Source organism: Carcharodon carcharias, chromosome 11, assembly GCF_017639515.1.
Source record: "Carcharodon carcharias isolate sCarCar2 chromosome 11, sCarCar2.pri, whole genome shotgun sequence".
NCBI classification, from domain to species: Eukaryota; Metazoa; Chordata; class Chondrichthyes; order Lamniformes; family Lamnidae; genus Carcharodon; species Carcharodon carcharias.
This window is the reverse complement of record NC_054477.1, coordinates 29772998-29798711: the sequence shown is the minus strand read 5'-3', so window position 1 is coordinate 29798711 and position 25714 is coordinate 29772998. Positions and strand designations below refer to the sequence as shown.

General features: G+C 43.5%; 1 protein-coding gene across 1 annotated transcript in view; it reads left to right on the top strand.

The window, feature by feature from the left end:
- tsga10 (testis specific, 10) overlaps window positions 1-25714 on the top strand; it is a gene marked incomplete at its 5' end in the record, with an annotated part of 157910 nt that overhangs the window by 4437 nt on the left and 127759 nt on the right. Inside the window, 2 exons of the mRNA XM_041198661.1 lie at window positions 1333-1458; window positions 5196-5411. Of these exons, the coding sequence (XP_041054595.1) occupies window positions 1333-1458; window positions 5196-5411 (342 nt within the window). The remainder of the gene's footprint in view (window positions 1-1332; window positions 1459-5195; window positions 5412-25714) is intronic.

Below are 25714 nucleotides of genomic sequence, written 5' to 3'. Positions count from 1 at the left end.
AATTGAGTTGGTGGTTTCTAAGGAAGAGAGTATTTCTCACCTCCCATAAAAAACAAAAATACTTTGGTTTGAAAAAAATGGCTGGCAGGATGGTTTTATAAAGTTAATGCATGTTGGAGGCCAATCATTTCAGCCCCAGGACATTCCTGTAGGAGCTCCTCTGGGTAGTGTCCTAGGCATAACCATCTTCAGCTGCATGCATCATCAATGACCTTCCTTCCAAAAAGGTCAGAAGTGGGGCTGTTCACTGATGATCACAGTGCTCAGTATCATTCCCAATTCCCCAGGCAATGAAGCAATCCATGCCTGCTTGCAGCAAGACCTGGACAACATTCAGGCTTGGGCTTATAAGTGGTAAGTAACACCTTTGATACAAGTGCCAGACGATGACCATCTCCAACAATTGATAATCTAACCACCCTCCCTTGACATTCAACGGCAATGTCAAACATATAAATATTGTGGCTACAAGAACAAGTCAGAGGCTGGGAATTCTGTAGCGGGAATATCAACTGACCTCCTGACTCCTCAAAGCCTGTCTACCATTTACAAGGCACAAGTCAAGTGTGATGGAATACTTTCCACTTGCCTGGATGAGTGCAGCTCCAACAAGACTCAAGAAGCTTGACACCATCCAGGACAAAGCAGCCTACTTGACTGGCACCCCATCCACCACCTTAAATGTTCACTCCCTGCACCACCGAAGTGTGGTGGAGCAGTATGCACCACCTACAAGGTGCAATGCAGCAACTCACCAAGGCTCCTTCGACAGCACCTTCTATCAATATATCAATAATCAATATTTTACTTAATCTGATTTATGATACCATGGTAAAATTTTAGAACATCAAGCCAAGAAAGCTAGCTAAAGTGTTTTATTTTTGAATAGAACTGCATGTGGTATATGTAGAATATGTAATGGGCAACTGTACAGTATTTTCCAAATGTAAATCAGCTACAAAACTAGTTTGTGAATGATAACACTGTTCTCATGACTAATGGACATCTAGCATATCTACCCTACTCGGAATTTCCATAAGACTCAAAGTGGTACTGCCTCTACAAACCTAATTCTTAAATGGTTATGAATGAATTTATTTATCAAATTTGCAAATTGTAATATTGTGCAAACTCCTAAGAGAATTATTTTATTGGTATTTTCTCTAAATCATGGCTACTGGCACAAAGGTCAAAGTGGTCTCCTATGCTGTATCGTTCTATGAAAATATTTTTTCCAAGACCAAATGAAGACCTTTATTTACAATTATAGTAAGTAGTTACAATTAAGTTATTAGGCTGATTTGTTTTTTTCTTTTCTCTCACCCTCATCAGGAAAATGCAAGGAAGAGCGTAGATGTCCTGAGCCACAACCTTGCATCTGAGGTAGCCCTTGATGTCACAGGGATTAAAGAAAGGAATACAAATAGCCAAGATCATAACTTTCAGCTAAGTTATCAGGTGATCCATTTGGGCAAATCTTCTCTATAATATGCATGTGCGTGCTAATTGTGGGGGACTTCAATTTTCATTTATAGATTGGACAAATCAAATTGGCAAAAGTAGCTTGGAGGACAAGTTCATGAAATGCATTTGAGACAATTTTCAAGAACAATATGTCAGGGAACCAAATAGGGAAAAGGCTATTTTAGTTCCAGTAATTTGCAAGGAGACAGGGTTAATTAGTAACCTTATTGTAAAACAGACTCTAAATTAGAGTGGTCATAATATGGCAGAATATCATATTGAGTTTGAAAGTTGTTAAGTCTGAAACTAGGGTTCTAAACTTTAAAAAGCCAATTAGAGATAAAGGAGTATGTCAGCTCAGGTAGATTGAGAAATTAGATTAAAACATATGACATTAGATAAGTAATGGGAAATATTTAAATAATTTTCTATGAAAATTCCACTGAAAAGTGGCACAGCTATGGTTAACTAGAGAAGTTGAAGATGGTATTAGATTTTTAAAAAGGGCTTAGAAAAGAGGCTTATGATTTTGCCACAAAGCATAATAAGCCAGAAGTTTGGGACAGTTTTAAAGAGTAGCAAAAGATGGTGAAGAAATTTATTACTAGGAAGAAAATAAGGCAAGTAAAGTAACATGAAGTATGAAAATGATTAAAGGCTTCTATGACTCTCTGAAAAGGAAGAGATTAGCAAAAGTAAATGTGGGTTTCTTAGAGGCTGAGACAGAAGAAATTTATATTGGGGAATAAAGTGTCACAGACATTAAACAGATACAGGTATCTTGTGCCTGTCTTCACAGTAGAGGACAAAACATAGCAGAAATTGTGGGGTAACCAGTGGATTTGGAATGCGTAATACCTACACTAACAATCATTTTAAGATAATCAGTTGAGCTCATAATGTGGCTCATTATGCGTACTGGAAGCAACATTCATATACAAGGTCCCTTTTTTTTTTGCAAACAAAAGGAATATGTTCAAGCCTTTTTTTTAACTATGCAAGAGCTTGGGGAGCCTATAATTCCCCCATTGCTTTCTACGTGACTTTCCAGCATGCTTTTCTCCTGCAATATAAATTGTTGTGACAGTTTGAAATTTGGCATTTGTCCTGATGAATGCAAGATGAAAATCTTCAGCAACATGCCTCTCTTTTCAGCAATATTCAAGTTCTGTACTACCATGTGATTGACTTTATATTTTCATAAAATATTTGAATTCAATTTAATATTGCCTTGCTAATCTTTTCTGTAACCTCTTCTGGCCTCCCCATTAACTTTTTTTCAATTTCATCCTGTAGTTTGCACGTTCTTCCTTATTAATGGAATCTTAGTCCTGACATTTGTCTTAATCCTCCCTTTTCTGATTTATTTTAGCTTTTATTCCCTTTTTCATCCAAGGCACAGTAGCTTTGATGCTACCTTTTCTCTTCAAAGGAATACACCTAATTAGTTCATTAGTTCCTGAACTACCTCTCCACTGAATGTCTGTCTGTCTGTCTTTCATTGATCCGCTACTGTTTTATGCTGCAATAGTCTTTTCCTACCGACCTATGCTAGTCACTGAAATTAACTCTTCTCCAATTGAGCATTTTTACTGTTGATATTTTCAAGTCTCTTTCCATAATTCTTTTCAACTGAATTATGTTGTGGTCAGTGATAGTTAGATGATTCCCCACTATAGTACACTCCAGTTGCCCACTAATCTCTCAAAATCAGATTCAGCACTATTTCCTTCCATTCCTCTTTCCATTTTCTTATGACCTTTGGTTGCATAAACCTTAAAATGGGAATTGAATTGGGGTGTTTGAAATAATAAAATGATTCAATACAGTAGATACACAGAAGCTGTTTCCTTGGGTGGGGAAAATCCAGAACAAGAGAAATGATCTTAAAATTAGAGTTAGGCTCTTCAGGAAGGAAATTGGGAAGCACTTTTTCTCAAAGGATAATGGAATTTCCTGTCCAAATGGGTGTAGATGCTGGGATAACTGGAGTTTTTAAGATTGCATTCAATAGATTTTGTTGTTTAGGGTATTGAGCAAAATGGATCGAAGGAGAGTAAATGGAGTTAATAAGTTGTAATCTAATAAATGATGTAATGGACAAAGGTTGAATGCTTTCTCCATTTCCTATGTTGACATCTTATGTTAAACAAATGAGAAGTTTGGCAGTGTGGCAAATCAAATCTGCATCCCACCACACTAAAATATACTGTTGTCTAATTTTTTACACATGTCCATTTTGACTGGTATCTCATATAAGGATAGTGGTACCTAACAACCATTACAAATCATTATGGACATCGTTGCTTTGTTTCCTCTTTTGTTTTCTTTAGAGCAGAGAAGATTAAAGGGAGATTTAATAAGAGGCTCAATTTTTTTAATTCACTTATGGGATGTGGGCATCACTGGCTAGGTCAGCATTTATTGCCCATCCTTAATTGCCACTGAGAAGGTAGTGGTGAGCTGTTGCCTTGAACCACTGCAGTCCATGTGGTGTAGGTACACTCACAATGCTGTTAGGGAGGGAGTTCCAGGATTTTGACCCAGCGACAGTAAGGAAAAGCAATATATTTCCGAGTCAGAGGGTGAGTAGCTTGGAGGGGAACTTCAGGTGGAGATGTTCCCATGTGTCTGCTGCCCTTGTCCTTCTAGATGGTAGCAGTCATAGGTTTGAAAGGTACTGTTGAAGGAGCCTTGATGAGTTTCTGCAGTGCACCTTGTAGATGGTACATGCTGCTGCCACTGTGCGTTGGTGGTGGAGGGAAAATCGGCATCGATGGAGTCAAGGGCCTTAAGTGGCCCATTAATTAATGGCCGGTGTGCATCGGATATCATCACACACCCGCTCAATGAAATATCATGATGGCGTGTGGTGACGTCGGGACCCTCGCCCGATGTCACCATGCGTTATGTTACGCTTGGATGTGCGGGGCCTGCCCCCGCACACCAACAGGAAAATTCTGCCTATGGGATTGGGGAGATGGGAGTGTTGCTTAAATGTGATTTAATACAGGAGGGGTAGTGGCAGACAGAGTGTGGGGCAAGTTGGAATTCCCAGCAGATAGAATTTGGGAGGCCTTCAAGGAGAGGATTAGAGAAATTGCTAGATGTGAAGGATTTGGAGAAGGTACAGAAGAGAGATATTGGGATGATTTTTGGGAATGAGGAATTACAGTTGCTTGAATAGACTGAAGAAGGTGGGGTTGTCCTCTATAAAGCAGACAAGGCTAAGAGATTTGATTGAGGTACTTGAAATCGTGAAGGGTACGAGCTCTCTCTTTCTTTATTTACTCTGTTTACAATGGCTGAAGGATCAGTAAGCAGAGGGTGCAGATTAAGCTGATTGATTCTTTTGCCAAAGGTTGCATAAGGAAAAGCTTTTTTATGCAATATCTGCTTAGGATTTCAAATGCCTTCCCTGATAGGATGGTGGAAACAGTTTGAAAGAGAATTTGATGATACTTGAAGGAGCAAAAGAATGTAGGGATGTGGGAGCGTGGGACCAACTAGCTTTGCTCTTTGAAAGATAGCCCACACAGACTTGATGTACCTTCTATGCTGTACTATTCTATGACCTATATCCTGACTGTTTTGGGACAGATAGGAGTGAAGCGACATGATGACAGAAATTACATAAGTATGAATTTTTGCTTTCTTAATGTCATGGATTTATCTTGGAGGTGGGGAAGGGTAATTAATGAAAAAGAGAAGTTACTTTATTATGCTTTCAGATTGAGCAGCTAGAGAAGACAAATCATACTTTGGAGAGGCAAATCCATGGCTTGTTGCAAAGTAAAGAAGATGTATCCTGCCAAGTAAAGAAGTTGACTAACAAGAACCAGGAGCTCTCCAAGGAACTTAATGACATAGATCGATTAGCAGAGAAACTTGAAAAGGATAAAGAATTAGTACTCGCTGTTGCATGTAATGAAATAAAAATAGCTAAGGTGGGTTAGAATTTATCCACAGTACAAAAATTTGTCATACTATTATATCTTGCTTTAAACCTTTCTAATTGCAAAAAAAAATACAATGCCACTTTTGAAAGAATAATTATGGCTTCCATCCAAAGCCTAGAAATCATGTCCTTTGTTCATCTACAAATGGTAAAACTATGAATCCTAACCAGCAATCATTATCAGTGGATATATCTATAATCCTGTTTAACAAAATATATATTCTACAATGATATAGATATTGATTTAAAAATCTTGATTTAAAATGTTGTAATAATGTAGTCAAAAATTAAGACAGGATAACAATTCAATACTTGCTACTGATCTAACTATGGCTGTGAATTTTCAAATAATTTGTAATTGAAAAATTTTTTATCTCTATGGTTGTTATACAAGCATACATCTGGAAAATCAGGGCCTGGGTGCTGATTTGATGAAGTGACGACTGAGTTGTGCTGAAAGTTCATGCTGCTAGAGTGCTTGAGCCTCATTAATGGGAAAAAAAAATATGTATTTAGGGCAGGGCAACCCTCACTTGCATTTTCTGACTTTTGCTCTTCAAATACAATATCATCAATATTTTGTGCTACAAACCAGGTGAATTCCTCTTTTTCACAACCGGAATTCTTAATGATATACATAATTTGGCTACTCAAGTGACAGTGCAGTTGCAGATTTGTAGTTTTTGCTGTTTAAAACTTTGTTTTTTCATTTTGTAGCTAGCCCCTGTTGCGTAGGTAGCAGTTACTTTGGGAATTCTTCTTGCCTTCTGTAAGCCAGAAGATGAAGAATTCTATACACATTGGCGAAGGGCAGATTTATGAACAATGCCAGAGTCACATGATCATATTTGTGAGAAGCTCTGTCTTTGATACTTATGCTTCATTGTGGGTGGGGGGTGGGGTCAGGGGTGCAGTTTTGAAGCTTTGCCATCTACACAGTCAGCCCTCCAATCCTGGTGGTAAAGGCCACTGCTGCTTTAGACTTCAATGTGACTGGCTTCTTTCAAGCTACCTCTGGGAAGGGCTATCAGCTGAGCAGAGCCTGGATGGCACTGATGCCAACTCCAGTCACCATTGTATTATTTGCTGAATTCAAGGATTTCATCAGTTTAAAGGAAAACAACAGCTAAAGGGGGAATTTCACATTTTTCAGTGTCTGTGTTCCCAGGCAAGCAGAGCTTCTTTGATAGTACCAATGTGGCCACATGGGCTCCTTTTGCCATTGTACAAGATGAACGAGTTACACCTTAACAGGACCGGGGCTAGTATCCTTGCAAGGAGATTTTCTAGTGCTGTTAGTGAGGGTTTAAGCTAGCTTGTTGGGGATGAGAACATGAAGGATAGCTCAAATTGGAAGAAAGTAAAGCTGGTAACAGGAAGTAGAAAAGTAGCAAGTGAAATTAGAAGGCAGGTGAAAGGCAAGTATTGACTAGGCTTAGAATGTGGAATAATGTCAAAAAGACAAAGTTATGGGTATGCTACCTGAATGCACATGGCATTTGCATAAGGTAGATGATTTAAAGTCACAAATAAAAGTAAATGGTAATGATCAAATTGTTGTTTTGACCAAGATGGAAGGAGCACACTGTTTGTCTCTAGTTCCAATACTCCACGAGTCACAACATATATTTAAATGATTTCTCCAGCTAGCTTTTCAGCCAAATATGTTTTACCTATGAATCTCTGAATGAAATCAAGTTTCTTCAATAAACAACAAAATTATTGATTTATTATAAAACTAGACTTGTCAAGTAGAAGGCAAAGCTTATTAACATTCTGTATGAAATATTAAAGTATAATACATTTATATCCACCAAATAAAAGAGAAATTCCGCCAAAAGGTTAAAAGTCAACGGTTCAAGGAAAAAGGATAGATCATGGAGTCCTTGAAATGGTGTCTGGGTTATATGGTTGGTATCTCAGCATTGGTCTGCGAAACAATTGATGACTCTTGCAGTACTTTTCAGGTGGACTTCACGGAAAACTTGCTGTCGATTTCAGAACATAGAGCAATTTCCATTTACTTTTTACTCTCCACTGGGTCTGGAGCTGTTGTCGTCTTTACCCAAGCAGTTGTTGATTCTATGGGCAGAATTTTCTGGCTGATGTGCAGGTGCTGGAGCCCGCGCGTCAGCGATTAAAATGTGGCACGCGCGTCCCGAAGTCAGTGTGCGGCATTGCGATATTGCAATCGGTGGGCGCGCACATCAGCGCACCCGCCATTAATTAAAGGCCTCGTTAAGGCCCTTAACTTGCTAATTGTCGAGGATTTTGAGGGATTTGTGCGAACTTCAGGTCAGCGCACAGGCCCAACGGGCAGGCAGGTAGGAGGTTTTTTAATAAAACTCATGCACTGGCAGGATATGTGGACTCAGTTGGGTTGTTCATGTTTTCCACAAAATTTTAATTGCAGAAAGTGTTTTAAAGTTGCCTGTTTGATTGTTAGCAGTTCACATCGATTTCCAAGAGCGCTTTGTGTACTTTGAAACCAGTCTGCAGGCAGTAATCTTTCCCGGGCAGCTTTCTGGAGGCTTCCGTTTAGCCTGGGGGTATGGGTTTTGACATCTCCACTGGAGGCAGCTCATCTGAGGAAGGGAGGGATAGAATAAGGAGGAAGCCAGGACTGGACAATCAGCCTCCAGGGGAGGCCAGGCGCAGGGCCAAGAGGTTGTCCAAGGCAGAAGGGGCTGCAGAAGACGTCACTATCCTGCTGCCAGGATATACAGGTGGCAAAACAGCTTCCTCAATATGACTGAGGTGCAGTGCCAAAGGAGGCTCCAACTCTCAAGGGAGACAGTCAACTATATCTGTCAGATGATTGGCCCTGAGATAGCTCCTAAATGTGTAGGTGGACACCCCATGCCAGCGGCTCTGAAGCTCATAGGTGCCCTCCACTTCTATGCCTCTGGCTCCTTCCAGGGCTCGGTGGGTGATCTTTGCGGTGTCTCCCAATCAGCTGTCCACACTTGTGTCAAGCAGGTTATAGACGCTCTGTTCAGATGGATATTAACCTTCGTTCACTTCCGCTGCGAGCAGGCAAGTCAGGCACAGCTAACCAGAGGCTTTGTGGTGATTGCTGGCTTCCCCTGCATCCAGTGTGCTATAGACTGTATACATGTGGCCATCAAGGTGCCAGCAGTTGAGCCCGATGCCTTTGTCAACAGGAAGGACTTCCACTCGATGAACGTGCACATAGTGTGTGATCACAGGGTGGTTGACAGGGCCCTCAATCGTATCCGCCCCATCTCCCACGCATTCGCCCTCACACCTCCTTCTGCCTCCCAGAAACATGATAGGGTCCCCCTTGTCCTCACTTATCACCCCACCAGCCTCCGCATTCAAAGGATCATCCTCCGCCATTTCCGCCAACTCCAGCATGATGCCACCACCAAACACATCTTCCCTTCACCCCCCCCAGTGGCATTCCGCAGGGATCGTTCCCTTTGGGACACCCTGGTCCACTCCTCCATCAACCCCCTCCCACGGCACCTTCCCATGCAACTGCAGAAGGTGCAACACCTGCCCCTTTACTTCCCCTCTCCTCACTGTCCAAGGGCCCAAACACTCCTTTCAAGTGAAGCAGCATTTCACTTGCACTTCCCTCAACTTAGTCTACTGCATTTGTTGCTCCTAATGCGGTTTCTTCTACATTACCCAGACCTCCCTGTCGCTTGCCATTTCAACACTCCACCCTGCTCTCATGCCCACATGTCCGCCCTTGGCTTGCTGCATTGTTCCACTGAAGCTCAATGCAAACTGGAGGAACAGCACCTCATCTTCCGACTAGGCACTTTACAGACTTTCAGACTGAATGTTGAGTTCAACAATTTTAGATCGTGAACTCTCTCCTCCATCCCCACCCCCTTTCTGATTTTCCCCCTCCTTTTTGTTTTTTCCAATAATTTATATAGATTTTTCTTTTCCCACCTACTTCCATTATTTTTAAATATATTTCCATCCATTGTTTTATCTCTACCTTTTAGCCTATTTCGATCCCTTACTCCTCACCCCACCCCCACTAGGGCTATCTGTACCTTGCTCATCCTGCTTTCTACCCTTAATTAGCACATTCCTTTAGATAATATCACCACCTTCAACACCTCTTTGTCCTTTTGTCTGTGACACCTTTTGGTTATCTCCACCCATCACTAGCCCTCTATCCAGCTCTTCTTGTCCCCCCGCCCCCAAAACCAGATTATATTTCACCTCTCTTCTATTTTTACTTAGTTCTGTTGAAGGATCATTTGGACTCGAAACATTAGATGTGCTCCTATCCACAGATGCTGCCAGACCTGCTGAGTTTTTAAAGGTATTTTTGTTTTTGTTTTGTATTTCCAGCATCTTCAGTTTTTTGCTTTTATCTGCAGATTCTGCAAGTTTGTGCAAGGTACCCAGGCAGCTCCCATGACTCCTACATCCTCAGACACTCCCAGGTGCCGGGGCTCTTTAGTGCTCTGGCTTGGCTGGATGGTTGGCTCCTGGGTGACAAGACCTATCCCCTGCCAAGGTGGCTTATGACGCCTCTCCGCCATCCAAGAACAGAAGTTGAGCAGCGGTACAATAGAAGCCACGGACCACAAGGGCTGTGGTGGAGAGAGCCATCAGTCTTCCCAAGATGCGCTTCCGTTGCCTGGACCGCTCGGGGTGCACTCCAGTACCCCCCCCCAGATTACGTCTCTCTGATAGTGGTAGCATGCTGCGGTCTGCATAATCTTGTGCTGGAAAGGGGGGATGCAGTTGACGATGAAGACCTTGACGCCCTGGATGAGGCTGCACATGATGAATCCAGCAGTGGCTCGGGATGAGGAAGCACGGCGATGATGAGGGGTAGTACGCTGTTATACCAAGGAGGCAGGGTGACCCGGGACAATTTAGTCCAACGACCCTTCAGCTAGCTCCCCACACAACAGGAGCAGCACTGCCTGGCGCTTCCACAGGTGCTACAACTTCCACCTAATCAGCTGCAACTAAGGGCTTAACACAGAAACATCAGTGTCCACTCAAACACTCATGATATATCTGTGATAAAGACAAATGCAGCACAAATGAAACACCTTCAGCCATGGTCAGAAAAGTGGACTTTATTATGTAAAAAATATAAGAAACATCTCTATTGCAAACGTAAGTATATTTTTCGCTATTCTAAGGCCAACACAAAATCACCAGTGACATACCTGTTGAGTGCCTAATGTGCTTTATGCTTTCGTTTGCGGGTGCTACTTCTAAGTGCTGCCCTATTGGTCAGAGTGGTTTGTGAGACAGCCTGCTGACTCTGCTGTCCTGTTGGTGTCAATGACCTTGGTGGGCGTCCTCTGGCCCATGGAGCCTGTGATGGCCCCGCCTGGGAGGGAGTGGCCAGTTCCAGAACTGGCACCTCCCCAGTTGTCGCAGCCTCAACAGAAGCAACGTTGACTGGCAGGGGGCGGAGGAGCTGCTGCCCTTATCCGGAGTGCCCTGAGGAGCTTGCAGCGACGACAGGTAGCTGCTGCGCTGATGTGAGGTCCCATTGGACCTCCCTGCTCACCGCAGATCAATGGGCATCGAGCACCGACGCTTGATGTCCATAACATCTCCCACTGGGGATGACCACCCATGGCCAGTATCGCTGTGAGGGCTTGCAGGTAAGAGCGTAACCCAATCAGAAGATTCTCCATCCAATCGAAATCCTCTCCGTGAGAGTCGCCAATCCCTCGGTGGAGGAAGTATGAAGCTCTGCCCTGAGGTTCATACCTTCATGTGCACTCTGCCTGGACTCCTCCATCGCAGAGACCAATTGAAGCACACTCTCATGCAATCCTGCCAGATGCAAATGTGATTCCGGCCGCTTGTCCTGCAGCTGCTGCTTTGGTGACAACTCCAGAGGCACGTCATCAGTGCCAGACTCAGCAAGTGCCTGGCCCCCTGCAGCCCTCTGGCTGCTGGTGTCATCGGCACTCTCTGTCCATACCATCTCCTCCAGTGATTGTGAAGTGCCCTCTACGCTGTGACCTGGGACATTAGCTGACGGTAAATTTCCCACGGAGGTGTTTGTCTGCACTGGTGCCTGGCTGGCTGAAGTGATGTGCCGCAAGTTGCATGTCTTGGGCCTCAGGTGTGGAGGGGGTAATACAGTGTCTTTGGGCGTGGCCATGTGGTGGTGATGCTGAAATTAACAAGGACAGTGCATCAGTTAGCGTACAGTCAGTTAAACCTCTCATCCACAACACCCCCCACCCCCGCCTCATAAGTCACTCACCCTTCAAGACCCTGAGAAGATGAACTTTGGTGGGGTGGAAAAGAGTCAAGAGGAGGCCCAAACATTAGACGCGCATACAGACAGTTTGGTAAGATGGCGTCAGGAATGCCACATGGCATTCCTATGTGCCATTGGAGTGGGGAGAGTGCGGAGGTACCTGACCTGGATGCATGCTGGTCTGGATAGTTGCGGTGCTGAGGAAACATCACAAACATTCGTGACATTTGCCGTGGATCACAGGAGATTGAGAGGTCACATTATTGGCCTTCATACCATTAGGAGGGGCATAGACTGGGTGGGCAGAAGGCAACATTTCCCCTTGGCACAGGGATGAGTAACGTGGTGGCATTTATTTAAGTTGAGTGCCACGAGGCTTACAGCTCAGGTGCTGTGGACCTTTCGGACAGAGTAATGTGGGACGCACTGGCTGAAAGGGTGGTGGAGGTTCCAACCCCCTTAAGATGCAATAAGTCTTTGGCTGTGCAGCAGCGATGGCATGTTAGGCCATGGGGATAGTGGTCACAAATGGAAAAGGTGACTTTGGAAGGTGGTGGAGACGTGATTCCTCAAAGGGACGAGGGACCTTTGTGTATGACCCACACGTCAGACTGTCTCAGTCTGTGAATGCAGTGTTGCAGCATTAACGATTGCAGCAGCCATCAGTGGTTTGGCTGGTGGACAGACGGAGTGGATGGGACTGTGGACCTCAAATACCTGGCCGCTGAACTCCAGCCTCGCCGCCACCTGCCGCCGTGGCTGCCTGCCTCCTCTCCAGCTCCATGGCTTGCTCCTCAAAGGTCATGAGGCGCTGGAGCAGGGCGTGCCCACCTCCAGTCCTCTGGCGCTCCCGCTAATTGTGTTCAGTTTTTGCCTGCAGAACAGATAAGAGGATTTATAGGGGTTGATCGCTCATGTACTCTGCACGTGCACGCCGCACCCCAACCACAGTGGCCCACCTGAGGCCTCCAGCTGCTCCTGTCCACACTACTGGTGATTAGTCCCCAGAAGATAGTACGGCTGGTCACAACCCCCTCCCCCAAATGCCACCTTGGACACATTCGGCGTTCATCATTTTGAATAGCACATGGATCTTAGCGCCCATGGCAAGGAGGCGCAACTAGGTGCAGCGCTGAAGCCAGCAGATGGCACTTGGCCACGACACCTTGAGGCTCCCCTTCCACCATCTCATCACCATCAATAAAACATGTGTTGGAGTTCTGAGTATGTGTCTAGCGGCCTCCCTTGCAGGTTGTCCTCAGACTACTCAAATGCGACAAACACCAACATATGCTGCGGGGAGAACCCATCTTCTCCTCAACCACTAAGGCTGATGTAAGCATAGTAAGTACCCGTTTGCCCACCCAGCGTGCGCCAAATGCCTAATGGGGTCGGGGGGTGGTGCTCAAAGGCTAAGGCTACCTTCTGGGTCAAATGGCCAAGCCAACATGGTACTCACCCTTCAAGAGTGCAGCAAATCATTGAATCTCTTGTGGCACTGGGTGCTTGTGCGCCGCACATCATCATGGGCGCTTACAGCGTCACCAACCTCCTCCCATGCCTGCCTGGTGACATGGATGGCCCTCCTCCTCCCATCAACCGGATACAATAAATCCCGATGGCTGGACATCTCATGAAGGAGGACAGCAAGGCATGCATCGGAGAAGCGAGGGGCACGCTGGCCTCTCCTGCAGCCTGCCCTCCCCCCTCCTCCACCTGCTCATGCTCCTGTCCTGTGACAGCTGTCTCCCTCTCTCTCTCTCTCTCTCGCCCCCCGAGTGGCCATGGTGCACTGCCTCAAGTAGGCTGCCTGGCCACTCTTTCTACAGACTGCCGGTTCCCCGTTTGAACCGGCAGTCTGAGCACGCCCACCTCTGTGATTATTTTCCCGTTCTCCATGGGAGTCGCTAACCTGCTGGGTGGGCCTTAATTGGCCCACCCGCAGAAAATAGCAACGTGTCCCATTTTGGAGGTGGCAATTGGCTGCCCACCAAGGGCAAAATTCTGCCCCTTGTTTCCTCCAGAGGCTGGTTTTGCTTACCAGCTTTTAAACATGCTTTGAAAAACTTTTTTTTTCCAAAGCTGTAAACTACCATGTGATCCTCTTTTAAACAGTCCACTGGGGTCTAGGGCTTTCCAGCTTATTTAAAATTGCTCATTTACCTTTTCTTGTAAAATGCTGTCTTTTCCAGGAACTGTAGCAACCAGAGTCCTTGCATTAACTCTTTTGAGGGACAGTGTTTTTCAAAAAAATACACATTCTTCCAAAATGTTCTTAGCCCTTGAAGATGAACCATTTCTGCGATTAATACGTTTATGACATTGCCATTGGAACTGAATATTTAAGGATATTCCAAATTTAGGAAAGACTGGTGAAAAGGAGGTTGTGTTGCGCTGAAGGGATGGGATCAGTACAGTAGCAAGGGAAGATCTCGGATAGGAAAAACAAAATGTTGAATCTATTTGGGTAGAGCTAAGAAAAAGCAAGGGACAGCAAGGTAGGAGTTGTTTATAGGCCGCCAAACAGTAGTGGTAGTGTGGGGCATGGTATTAATCAGTAGATTAGAGACCCATGTAGCATGGGTAATACAGTAATCATGGGTGACTTCAATCTGCATATAAAGTGGAGTAACACTAATGAGCTCTAATGCTGCAGAGGATGAGTTTCTGGACTGTTAGGGCTGGTTTTCTAGAGCACTATGTTGAGGGACAGCCTATTCTGGATCTAGTATTATGTAACAAGAAAGTGCTAAGTAATAATCTTGTAAAAGAACATTTAGGGATGAGTGATCATACTAAGCTTGAATTTTGCATTATGTTTGAAAGGTGTGGTGGTTCAATCTAAAGCCTGGGTGATGTATTTAAACAAAGGAAATTATGATGGTATGAGGGGCAAATTGGCTGAGATGGATTGGGAAAGTACATTAAAAGGTATGGCGGTGCATAGACAATGCATCTTCTTCAAAGAATTATTAAATAATTTGCAGTAACTATGCATTACTTGGCACAAAAACCCAAACAGGAAAACCAGCCAACTGTGGCTAACAAAAGAAGATTAAAAGAAAAGACTTTTAAAGTTGCAGAAATAATAAACCTGCAGAAAATCCCAAGATATTCTATAAGTATATCAATGGGAAGAGGATAACCAGGGAAAGAGTAGGACCCATTAGGGACCAAGGGGGCAAGCTATGGATGGCTCGGTAGAGTGTTGAATGAATACTTCACATCTGTCTTCACCCAAGAGAATGAGGAGGAAGGTATCGAACTCTGGGAGAGAGACTGCGAGGTTCTTGAGCAAATTGATATAGGGAGCGTTGGCAGGCTTAAAAGTGGACAAATCTCCAGATCCAGATGATTTGTGTCCCAGGCTGCTGAGGGAGGCAAGGGAGGAGATTGCAGGGGCTCTGACCCAAAATTTTAATTCCTCTATGATGATGGGGGAGGTGCCAGAGGACTGGAGGACAGCTAATGTGGTTCCACTATTTAAGAAGGGTTGTAGAGATAAGCCAGGGAACTACAGACCAGTGTGTCTCACGTCAGTGGTAAGGAAACTCTTGGAGAAAATTCTGAAGGAGAGAATCTATCTCCACTTGGAGAGGCAAGGTTTGATCAGGGATAGCCAGCATAGCTTTGTCAGAGGGAAGTCATGCCAAACAAATTTGATTGAATTTTTTGAGGTGACCAGGTGTGTAGATGAGGCTAGTGCAGTTGATGTAGTTTATATGGATTTCAGCAAAGCCTTTGACAAGGTCCCACGTGGAAGACTTATAAAGAAGGCAAATGCACATGGGATACAGGGTAATTTGATAAGGTGGATTCAAAATTGGCTTAGTTGTAGGAGACAGAGGGTGATGACAGAAGGCTGCTTTAGTGACTGGAAGCCAGTGTCCAGTGGCGTAACACAGGGATCTGTGCTGGGTCCCCTATTATTCATCATTTATATAAACGACATGGATGACTACGTGGGGGGGGGAAGGATTAGTAAGTTTGCGGAAGACACGGATTGGCCGGGTGGTTAATAGTGAGGTGGAGTGTCTTGGGCTACAGGAAGATATAGACGGGATGGTCAAATGGGCAGGTAAGTGGCAGATGGAATTTAACCCTGAAAAGTGTGAGGTGATACACTTTGGAAGGAGTAATTTGACAAGGAAGTGTTCAATGAACGGCATGACAGTAGGAAGTTCTGAGGAACAAAGGGACCTTGGTGTGTGTGTGTCCATAGATCTCTTAAGGCAGAGGGGCATGTTAGTGGGGTGTTGAAAAAGGCATATGGGACACTTACCTTTATCAATCGAGGCATATATTACAAAAGTAGGGAGGTCATGTTGGAATTGTATAGAACCTTGGTGAGGCCACAGCTGGAGTACTGTGTGTAGTTCTGGTCGCTACATTATAAGAAGGATGTGATTGCACTGGAGTGGGTGCAGAGGAGAATTCACCAGGATGTTGCCTGGGATGAAACATTGAAGTTATGAAGAGAGATTGGATAGACTTAGGTTGTTTTTGTTGGAGCAGAGAAGACTGAGGGGTGACCTGATCAAGGTGTACAAGATTATGAGGGGCATGGGCAGGGTGGATAGGGAGCAGCTGTTCCCCTTAGTTGAAGGGTCAGTCACGAGGGGACCAAGTTCAAGGTGAGGGGCAGGAGGTTTAGGGGGGGAATGAGGAAAAACATTTTTACCCAGAGGGTGGTAATGGTCTGGAATGCACTGTCTGGGAGGCTGGTGGAGGTGGGTTGTCTCACATCCTTTAAAAAGTACCTGGATGAGCACTTGGCACGTCATAACATTCAAGGCTATGAGCCAAGTGCTGGTAAATGGGATTAGGTATGTAGGTCAGGTGTTTCTCACGTGTTGGTGCAGACTTGAAGGGCCAAAGGGCCTCTTCTGCACTGTGATTCTGTGACTGGCAGGATCTTAGAATACAGCAAAGGAGGACCAAGAAACTGCTAAAGAAAGGGAGAATAGAATATGAATGCAAACTAGCAAAAACATAAAAATGAACTGTAAAAGCTTCTATATAGGTATGTAAAAAGGAAATCTTTGGCTAAGACAAATGTAGGTCCATTACAGACAGAGTCAGGATAATTTATAATGGGGAATTGAGAAATGGCAGAGAAGCTAAATGATTACTTTGTGTCTGTCTTCACTGAGGAAGATACAGAAAATCTCCCAGATTAGAGATCCAAGGAACCAGGGAGAATGAGGAAATGAAGGAAATTTGTATTAGTAAGAAGGCTGCATTGGAGAAATTAATGGGACTGAAGGTTGATTAAGTCCCCAGGACCTGATATTTTACATTCCAGTGTGTTGAAAGAGCTAATTATGGAGATAGTGGATGCATTGGTGATCATCTTCCAAAATTCTATAGATTCTGCAGCAGTTCCTGCACTATTCAAGAAAGGAAAGGAGAGAAAACAGGAACTACAGACCTGTTAGCCTTGCATTTGTGGGAGGGAAAATGCTCATATCTATTCTATAGGATGTGATAAATGGACATTTGGATAATAATGATCCGATCGGGAATAGTCAACATGGATTTATGAATGGAATATCACATTTGATGAACTTGTTGTAGTTTTTTGAGGATGTTGCTAACAGAATTGATTAAAGGAGATTTGGTGGACGTAGTATACTTGGATTTTCAGAATACTTTTGATAAAGTCCCCCACAGGAGGTTGGTTAGCAGAATTAAAGCTCATGGGATAGGAAATGATATACTGGTATGGATTAAGTGTTGGTTAACAGACAGAAAACAGAGTAAGAATAAAGGGGTAATTTTTGTGTTGGTAGGCTGTGACTAGTGGGGGACTGCAAGGATCAGTACTTGGGCCCTAGCTGTTCTCAATATATATCAATGATTTGGATGTGGGACCAAATGTAATATTTTCAAGTTCATAGATGACACAAAGCTCGGTGGGAATATGTGTTTGAGGAAGATGCAAAGTGGCTTCAAGGGGATTTAGACTAATTTAGTGAGTGGTCAAGAACATGACCACTCACTAAGTCATAATGGAATATCATTTGGAAAAATGTGAGACTATCCACTTTGGTAGGAGGAGCAGATGTGCAGAGCATTTCTTAAATGGTAAGAAATTAGAAAGTGTAGATGTACAAAGGGACCTGGGTGTCGTCATCAATAAGACACTGAAAGCTAACATGCAGGTGCAGCAAGCAATTAGGAAGTCTAATGGTACATTAGCCTTTATCACAAGACGATTTGAGTTCAGGAGTAGCAAAGTCTTGCTTCAATTGTATAGAACCTTGGTTAGACCGCACCTAGAGTACTGTGTGCAGTTTTGGTCCCTTTACCTTAGGATGGATATTATTTCCATAGAGGAAGTACAGCGAAGGTTCACCAGACTTGTTCCCAGGATGGTGGGACTACTCTATGAAGAGAGATTGGGGAACCTGGGCCTGTATTCTCTTGAGTTTTGAAGAATGAGGGTGATCTCATAGAATCCTACAAAATTCTTAAAAGGACAGATAGGGTAGATGCAGGTAAGATGTTTCTCCTGGTTAGGAAGTCTAGAAGCAGGGTACACAATTTCAAAATAAGGGGGAAGTCACTAAGATGAGAATTTTTTTACTCAGAGGATTGTGAATCTTTGGAATTCTCCAACTCAGAAGTCTGTAGAATCCCAGTCATTCAGTATGTTTAAAGCAGAGATTGGTATTCGAAATGCCCTTTAGAGAAGGAAATCTGCTGTCCTTACCTGGTCTGGCCTACATGTGACTCCAGACCCACAGCAATGTGGTTGACTCTTAACTGTCCTCTGAACAAGGGCAATTAGGGATGGGCAATAAATGCTGGCCCAGTCAGCGATGCCCACATTCCATGAATGAATTTTTAAAAAAAAATCTGTCAATGACATAAATGGATGTGGGGACATTGTGGGGAAAAGACACTGAAGTGGATGAGTAGCCGTGATCATATTGAATGGAAGAGTAGGCTTGATATGCTGAATGGCCTACTCCTGCTCCTATGTTCATAGCAACATGGGCTCCTTTAAACACCAAGTTAGCACCATTTGAGTACAAAGGGACCTTATTCCTTTATGCCCAGGTTGTATATGACCAGTAGAACATCATTATGTAGATAGATGCTTGGTTCCCTCAAAGTAAGTAGTGATGCAAATAACGTATGCCACTCAATGGTCCCACAATCTGCCTTAGATTCTGAATGAACAGTGGTGCCCTTTTACCTGTGGCTGATGATACTGATGTGGAATCCGCAAACTATTGAAAGGAAACCTATTAAAGCAAATCTAACGATATACAAACAGAGAATGCAATAAAGATCCTTCTGTCTGGATGGTTGAGTGGTTGTTCTATTGTATAGGCTAATGAAGGTGTTGAAAATAACACTGTGTATATTTCTGATATATAAATGATACATTTGCGATCTTTGAATATGTAGCTGCATGTTAGGATTTCCTTACACACTCCATCTCATGCTCAAACTCACTTTTGAGATGGAGCAGTCTTATACATTTCCTTTCAATGTACTAGTTGAGAGATCTGCTAATGGGTTTTTCACTACCATCTTCTGTAAACCTACCTTTCCCGGGTAATATACTCATTGTGATTCGTACAGTTCCACATGCTAGAAGATTAGCCTTATCAGCAATCTTGTAAAAAGGGCCCTAGCCATTTTCTCGCCTTGCAAGTTTGATGCAAAGTGCGTTAAAGCTATCCTGCATGACAATGGCTTTCCTGATCAGATCATTGTTCACAGTGGTCATGACGGTGTACTTTTTGAAGATATGATTTCTCTTTATTTTCCACTGGCAGGATTTTAAACTGGAACCCTATACAGATATTTGCTTTATTAAAAAAGAAACAGCCCAGACAGGCTGAGCTACTACAGAACACAATTTCATGTTTCACAAAGATTGAATGAGGATATACAATCAACACCTTAGTGAGTGTGAAAGACCACATTTCCTGACTATTCAAGCACATTGAGATTAACAGGCTGCTGCCATCAGTTCAAAAAGATGTTCTGCCTATCACGCAGTTGAGCAACATCATGTATGAATTTCAGTGCCAGTGTGATGCCAGGTACATAGGCCATACATCCCAATGATTGGCTGATCGATTCACACAGCATGTTTCCTTTGTTCTTAGTAGGCAAGGTACTCAACCTCCTGCAATTGCAAAACCTAAAACAATGCGTCTACTGTTAGATGTGATTCTGTGATTGGGCTGCATTTGCTGAATAATCCTGAGTGTGCTAATAGCTGCACTAACAACCAATTTAAGATGATTAGCTGAGCTTGTAACGTGGCTCATTTATGTTTGCTAGAAGTGTCACGCAGGGGCCCATTCTCTGCAAACAAAAGGAATATATTCAAGCCTTGAATTATTTTTTGAATTACCAGGGAGCTTGGGAGCCTATAGTTCCCCGTTGCTTTCTCCATGGCAATGCCTCAGTCAGTCAGAGTCCACTGCCAACCAGTCAGCACCCTTTTTCTTCTGTAGTATAAATTGTTCTGATCGTTTTAAATTTGGCATTCTTGCCTTTTGTCCTGGTCAGTGCAAGATGCAAAGCTTCGGCAGTGTGTCTCTCTTTTGGCTGTTGCACCACAATGCACTAAATGGAAGAATCACCCAGCAGATGATGCTAAGTCTATTGTTGTTTGGATCATGTTGGAAGATCTTGGATGTCTTACTCTTAGCAGGAGATCTGGCTGTAGGAAAAGACCCTTTTTCAAAGTAACTTTTATTTAGATACTCAACTATGTACAGGATTATAGAGGACTAGAAGAGAGTCACTGCTACTCTCTGATTCTCCTCATTTCTCCTCTGTGTGACATCATTATTACATAGCTACTGAGCATGTGCATAAAGTGCTATTGTTGGATTAGTGTTGGAGTTAACCCTTTAGTCTACATCTTGCCCATCCACTGCCCCCGCCCCTACACGCCCCCATCTTTATCTCTATTTACACACTCTCCTTCTCCTCCTCCCAAAGTCTCTGTTTTTACAGGGATAATCTTTGCTGTGGTGGTTTCATCAATGCCCCTGAATGTGTACTGAGTTCTCTTTGAGGTTGTTGAGTATCTCTTCACTCCAGACTCATTCCCTGAGAGTTGTCATTTCTTGTTTCCATTGTTATTGCATTTTGTAGTCATAGTTTCCTCCTGTGGGTCAAGGTATGCAGTCCATTGGCTCGGAAGAGTCATACGGACTCAGAATGTTAACTCTGTTTCTGTCTCCACAGTTGCTGTCAGACCTGCTGAGTTTTTCCAGCAATTTCTATTTTTATTCCATCGGCTAGTGGCTTCTTGTTCATGGAAGTCAAGGAACTCCTACTTCTTTGGATCATTCTGGTTTCTGTCTGGACAAGATAAGATCTTGGCTGTTGCAACCTCTCCACTACGGTACCTACTCACTGCTGGTCCCTTATCCACACTATTTCTCCCCTTCTGAGTGTGGGAAGGTTGTGAGCCTTGTCATTGGTTGAAAGCATTGGCTTGGCCTCTATAACCTTCTTCCCTCTGTCGGGCATGGCTGTGGTCTTTTAACATGACACTTGGCGTTAAAGTATGAAGAAGGGAAGGAAGTTGGGTTCCTAGCCTGCAGCCCATCAAGAGCTCCCCTGGGACAAAGCAGTTCTGCAACAGTGTAGAGAGGTGGCTGAGCAGAGCTAACTCAAAATCTTTGTTTTTTTTCTGAGGAGGCCTTTAATGGCTTCTCCGTTGGCTTGAGGGGGCTGGGGTTATACCCCAGAGGTGCCCCAGAAAATGGACTGGGGGATCTCCTGGAATTTCTCATGCAAAGATTGCACAGGTATTGCCTGGGAAGTTTAGACTGCACATTTCTCAACAAGCCCAGGCCGGAAGATCGGGCAAGAAATGTGCAGCTTCCGACCTGGGTAAGCAAAAAGGAGTGGCAATCCGATGGTGATTGCCACTCCACGGAAGTTGTGGGCTATTATGTCTCAGATCTTTCTGCTTTTGTACATGTTGCACCAAGCTAAATTTTGACTTTATCTTGATTCCTGCCAGATCTTGAAGTTTGATGAAGGTTCCAGAATGCCTTTTTGCAACCAATTAGCTCCATCATACAGAGCTGAGACTCCAGCTCCTATATCCAATTTCAACTCTGTGTGATGTCCATTGACTTTAATGTTAACGTGCCAGTATTTGGCTTTAAATCTCTTTGATTTCAATGTGAAAAGTGATTTCCTGGCTGTATTGTTCCTGAACTTCTTGTAGAGAGCTTCTTTTAAAAGATTTTTCTTTTTGCTTTGCAAACACACTTTTGAACATAAGATATTTTTGAATGACTGACTTTGCCACATCCATGACATTGACATTTGAGCAGGGCATTCTTTGCACCACTGGACCACTTTCCTGCCTCAGTGGGGACATTGTAAAATGGTACTTGCCACTCTTTCAGCACGCTTCCCTGGTTGCTTCTGTGATGTGCTTCCAGTTTTGCACCCAATAAATTTAATGGTTTCAAATAGCTTTTCCCATGGAATTTCTTGCTCACCCCTTGCATAAACTCAGTTTTGCTTTTGCACTTCGGCCTGTCCAGCCAGTTGAACTGCTTTGCTGAACATCAAATCTTCTCTAGACTGTAGAGTCTGGTAGGGTTCCTTCCAAAACACTGACAACTTATCTGTCTCTTGTTAAATCATCTTTTAATGTTCCGTACCCACAATTGTCAGCCAGACGATAGTGATCATTTATGAATGAATCGATGCCTTCACCTTGTCTTTGATGTCAACGGTTGAATTTTGCCCACTCTATAATCATTCGACGAAGACTGAAATAAGAATCAAAGGCTCTGATGATATCTTCGTAGGAGGCTGTTTCCTTCTGACCCCCCTGCCTGGTCAGCAAGCTATCTGTGATGCTATCTATCGCACATAACAAGGTACTGACTGGGTCCTTTAGTCTTACTTGTGAGACCCGATGTAGTTCAATAACGAGGGAATAATTTTTCCGGTTTTGCTATTGCTCGATCTCCGTGGGGCCCTCTACATTCTGCAACTATTTTGTAGAGAGGTAGGGTAAAATTGCTCACCCTGGCTCAAGGTTCCTGTTTCTTGCGCTGCTTTCTGTGTTAGTCACTTGACTGTCCTCATGGTTTCCCCCTCTGGCCTAATTCACCAGGTAGGCCTCAAAGTCCTTCACTTGCTGCTCTCTGCTGCTGGGCTTCTCCTTGGCTTGTTTCCCACCATTTTACACCGCTTTTCTGTGGGTCTGGTGCCACCATCTGTTGTTGGGTGTCTTAACCTTAGCAAAGATTTTGAAGGTTCATACTCAACCCTGTACAGGATCACAGAGCACTAGGACAGAGCCACTGCTCCTATCTCAGATTCTCTTCGTTCTTCTCTGTGTGATGTCATTATTACATAGTTCCTTGTGCACATGCTCAGTAGTTATTGTCAGAGTAGTTTTAGAGTTAACCCTTTAATCTATACTGAGGGTCTGAGGATTTGGCAGCTGTAAGGGACCTATGTGAAATAAGTCATGCTACTCTCAGTTTGATTCCTGGAGGGACTTGGTTGACATTTTAAAGAAAAAGAAGGGCTTCTGAGTTTGGTATCCTTTCATTCGTGACCCTTCTGCCAATGGGAACAGTTTCTCTCTATCTACTATATCTAAACCCTTCATAGTTTTGAACACCTCTTTCAAATCTCTTCTCAACTTTCTCTTCTGTAAGAGGAAATGCCCCAGCTTCTCCTTTCCATCCCCATAACTGAACTCTCTCATTCCTGAAACCATTTTCCTAATTTTTTTTGTACCTTGTCTAAAGCTTTCCAGAAGTATGGGACCCAGAATTGGGTAATTTTTTTCCATGGGATTTGGGTGTTGCCGACAAGGACAGCATTTGTTGCCCACAATAACATGGAAAGGCAGTATTATCTAAATTATATTTTGAGTTGGATGCACAAGCAGAGAAACTTAGTGATGATATCCACAAATCTTTGAAGGACAATTTATTATGCAATTAAAGTGTATGGGCAGAATTTTGCCTTTGTCGGACAGGCTCGGTGGGGGCAGGCGCGGTAGTCCCAGCAATTGGAGCCGGACTGCAATTTCATGCTGCTGGGCCAATTAAGGCCCACCCAGCGTTAAATATGCGTGACAGCACTCAGTGCTGCCTGTGTGGGGGATGGGGAGGAGGGTGAGAGCACACGTTCATAGGTGTGTGCTGGAAAAGTTCCGAGGCACAGAGCTACCTTCGGGAGATGAAGAGTTTTGAATATTAAAAATAAAGATTTTTAAAGTGTTATAGAGCATGTTCCCTCATGTGACTGTCACATGAGCAGGGATATGTTATTAATGAAATGTTAATTTTTATTTTAGTTTTATTTGCTGTTGAAACCTCATCCCGCCTGTGGTTGAGGTTTCCTAAAAAAAAAAAGCAAAGGCCGCTTGTCCTGCAAAAAAATTTTTAAATTATAACTTTAATGGCCTTAATAGGCTTTTTAATTGTCAGCAGGAGTGCTGCCGATTCCCATGCGTGCCCACCGACCAAAATATTGCACGTCATTTTACACTCAGTCGGACGTGTGCCCGCCCGACAAGCATTATATTCTGGCCTATGGGATAGTGGGCATTGAAAACAGAAACATGGAAGACATGCTCACTGTTTACAAATTATTGGTTAGAAATTTTCTACCTAACTTACTGAGTTAGGCGGCTGGGTTACGTCGATGTAGTCTTGCCATGGGAGATAGCTTCCTCTTCTGTGCCTGCACATACTATACTAATGCTGCTGGACATTTCTCAACATGTTTCCCAATTTACTGCATAGCAGGGTACTGTCAATCCATAAAGAAACTGGCTCATGGATATCAGAACCAATGGTAACTATAACATCAATTAAGGCACCATTAGGACTTCTATTCAAAGGCATCTGCTGTAGATGACGCTGCATGTATCCTCTGCTCTGGTATGAGCAGAGATTCTGTGAAGCAGTCATACAATGGACGATCACATTTTGCAGCCTACTTAGCACACTTGGTGTATTGGCAGTAGTTATAAAGCAACATTTATTGGTGTAAATTAATGGCATCATTCTCAGCTTGGCAGCTGAGAGGGGAGGAGGAATGAATGCTACAAAGACTGTGAAGTGGAAGGGATTATAACTTTAAGCTCTGGAACTTGGATATCCTCACCTTTACCTACAAAAGCATACTTAAAATAACCATTCATTGGTATCAGCATTTCTTGGGGACAATTTTAACTTGGGAAGTGTTATACAACTCTCCCAGTTTTCATTTCCCATCAGAATTACCTCCATTTAATTTCCCAGTAAAGGCCATGTTGTGATATTGGAGTGCTAGTTTGGTTTTCTGATAATAGAATGGCTGTGTGTGTGACAGGTTCATAGAGGGAAGAAAAAGCAGCATGGGAATGTCATCTGCATGACCAATATCCATGGGCTATATAGACTAGGGGTCCACAATTTCCAAAGTAACTTCATCCAATTGTGTTAGGTATTTCAGGTTGGGGCTACAGTCACCATTTGCTTCCCTTAGCATCTGTTATGGACTTCATTTACTTACAGTCTGAGGTGGGTGACATGCTAAGTAGACCATTCTGTCTCCCAAAGCAGATACACAAACATGCAGCATGCAAATGGGATAAAAACAAAAAAACTGCGGATGCTGGAAATCCAAAACAAAAACAGAATTACCTGGAAAAACTCAGCAGGTCTGGCAGCATCGGCGGAGAAGAAAAGAGTTGACGTTTCGAGTCCTCATGACCCTTCGACAGAACAAATGGGTGTTGCTGGAATATTTTGTTGGAAGTTGTAAAATATCATGCGTGAAAATGGGATGTCTTCCCTTGACAGTCCCCTGTGACCTTTTTCAAAGACTGATGTCTGCAAATTGGAAGCAGCCCTCCTTCAATGCTTATAATATCCTTGGCATCTTTCTACAGCAACTATGATCAAATGCTTTGAAAATACAGATATCCCTTTTAGGGTACTGCAGCAGCTCTTCTGTGCTGCTTGATATTTGTTGTCTCCTTCCCACTTGGCCTTCATGCTCCCAGCACATGGGTCACCAACACAGAGTAAGACCTGATT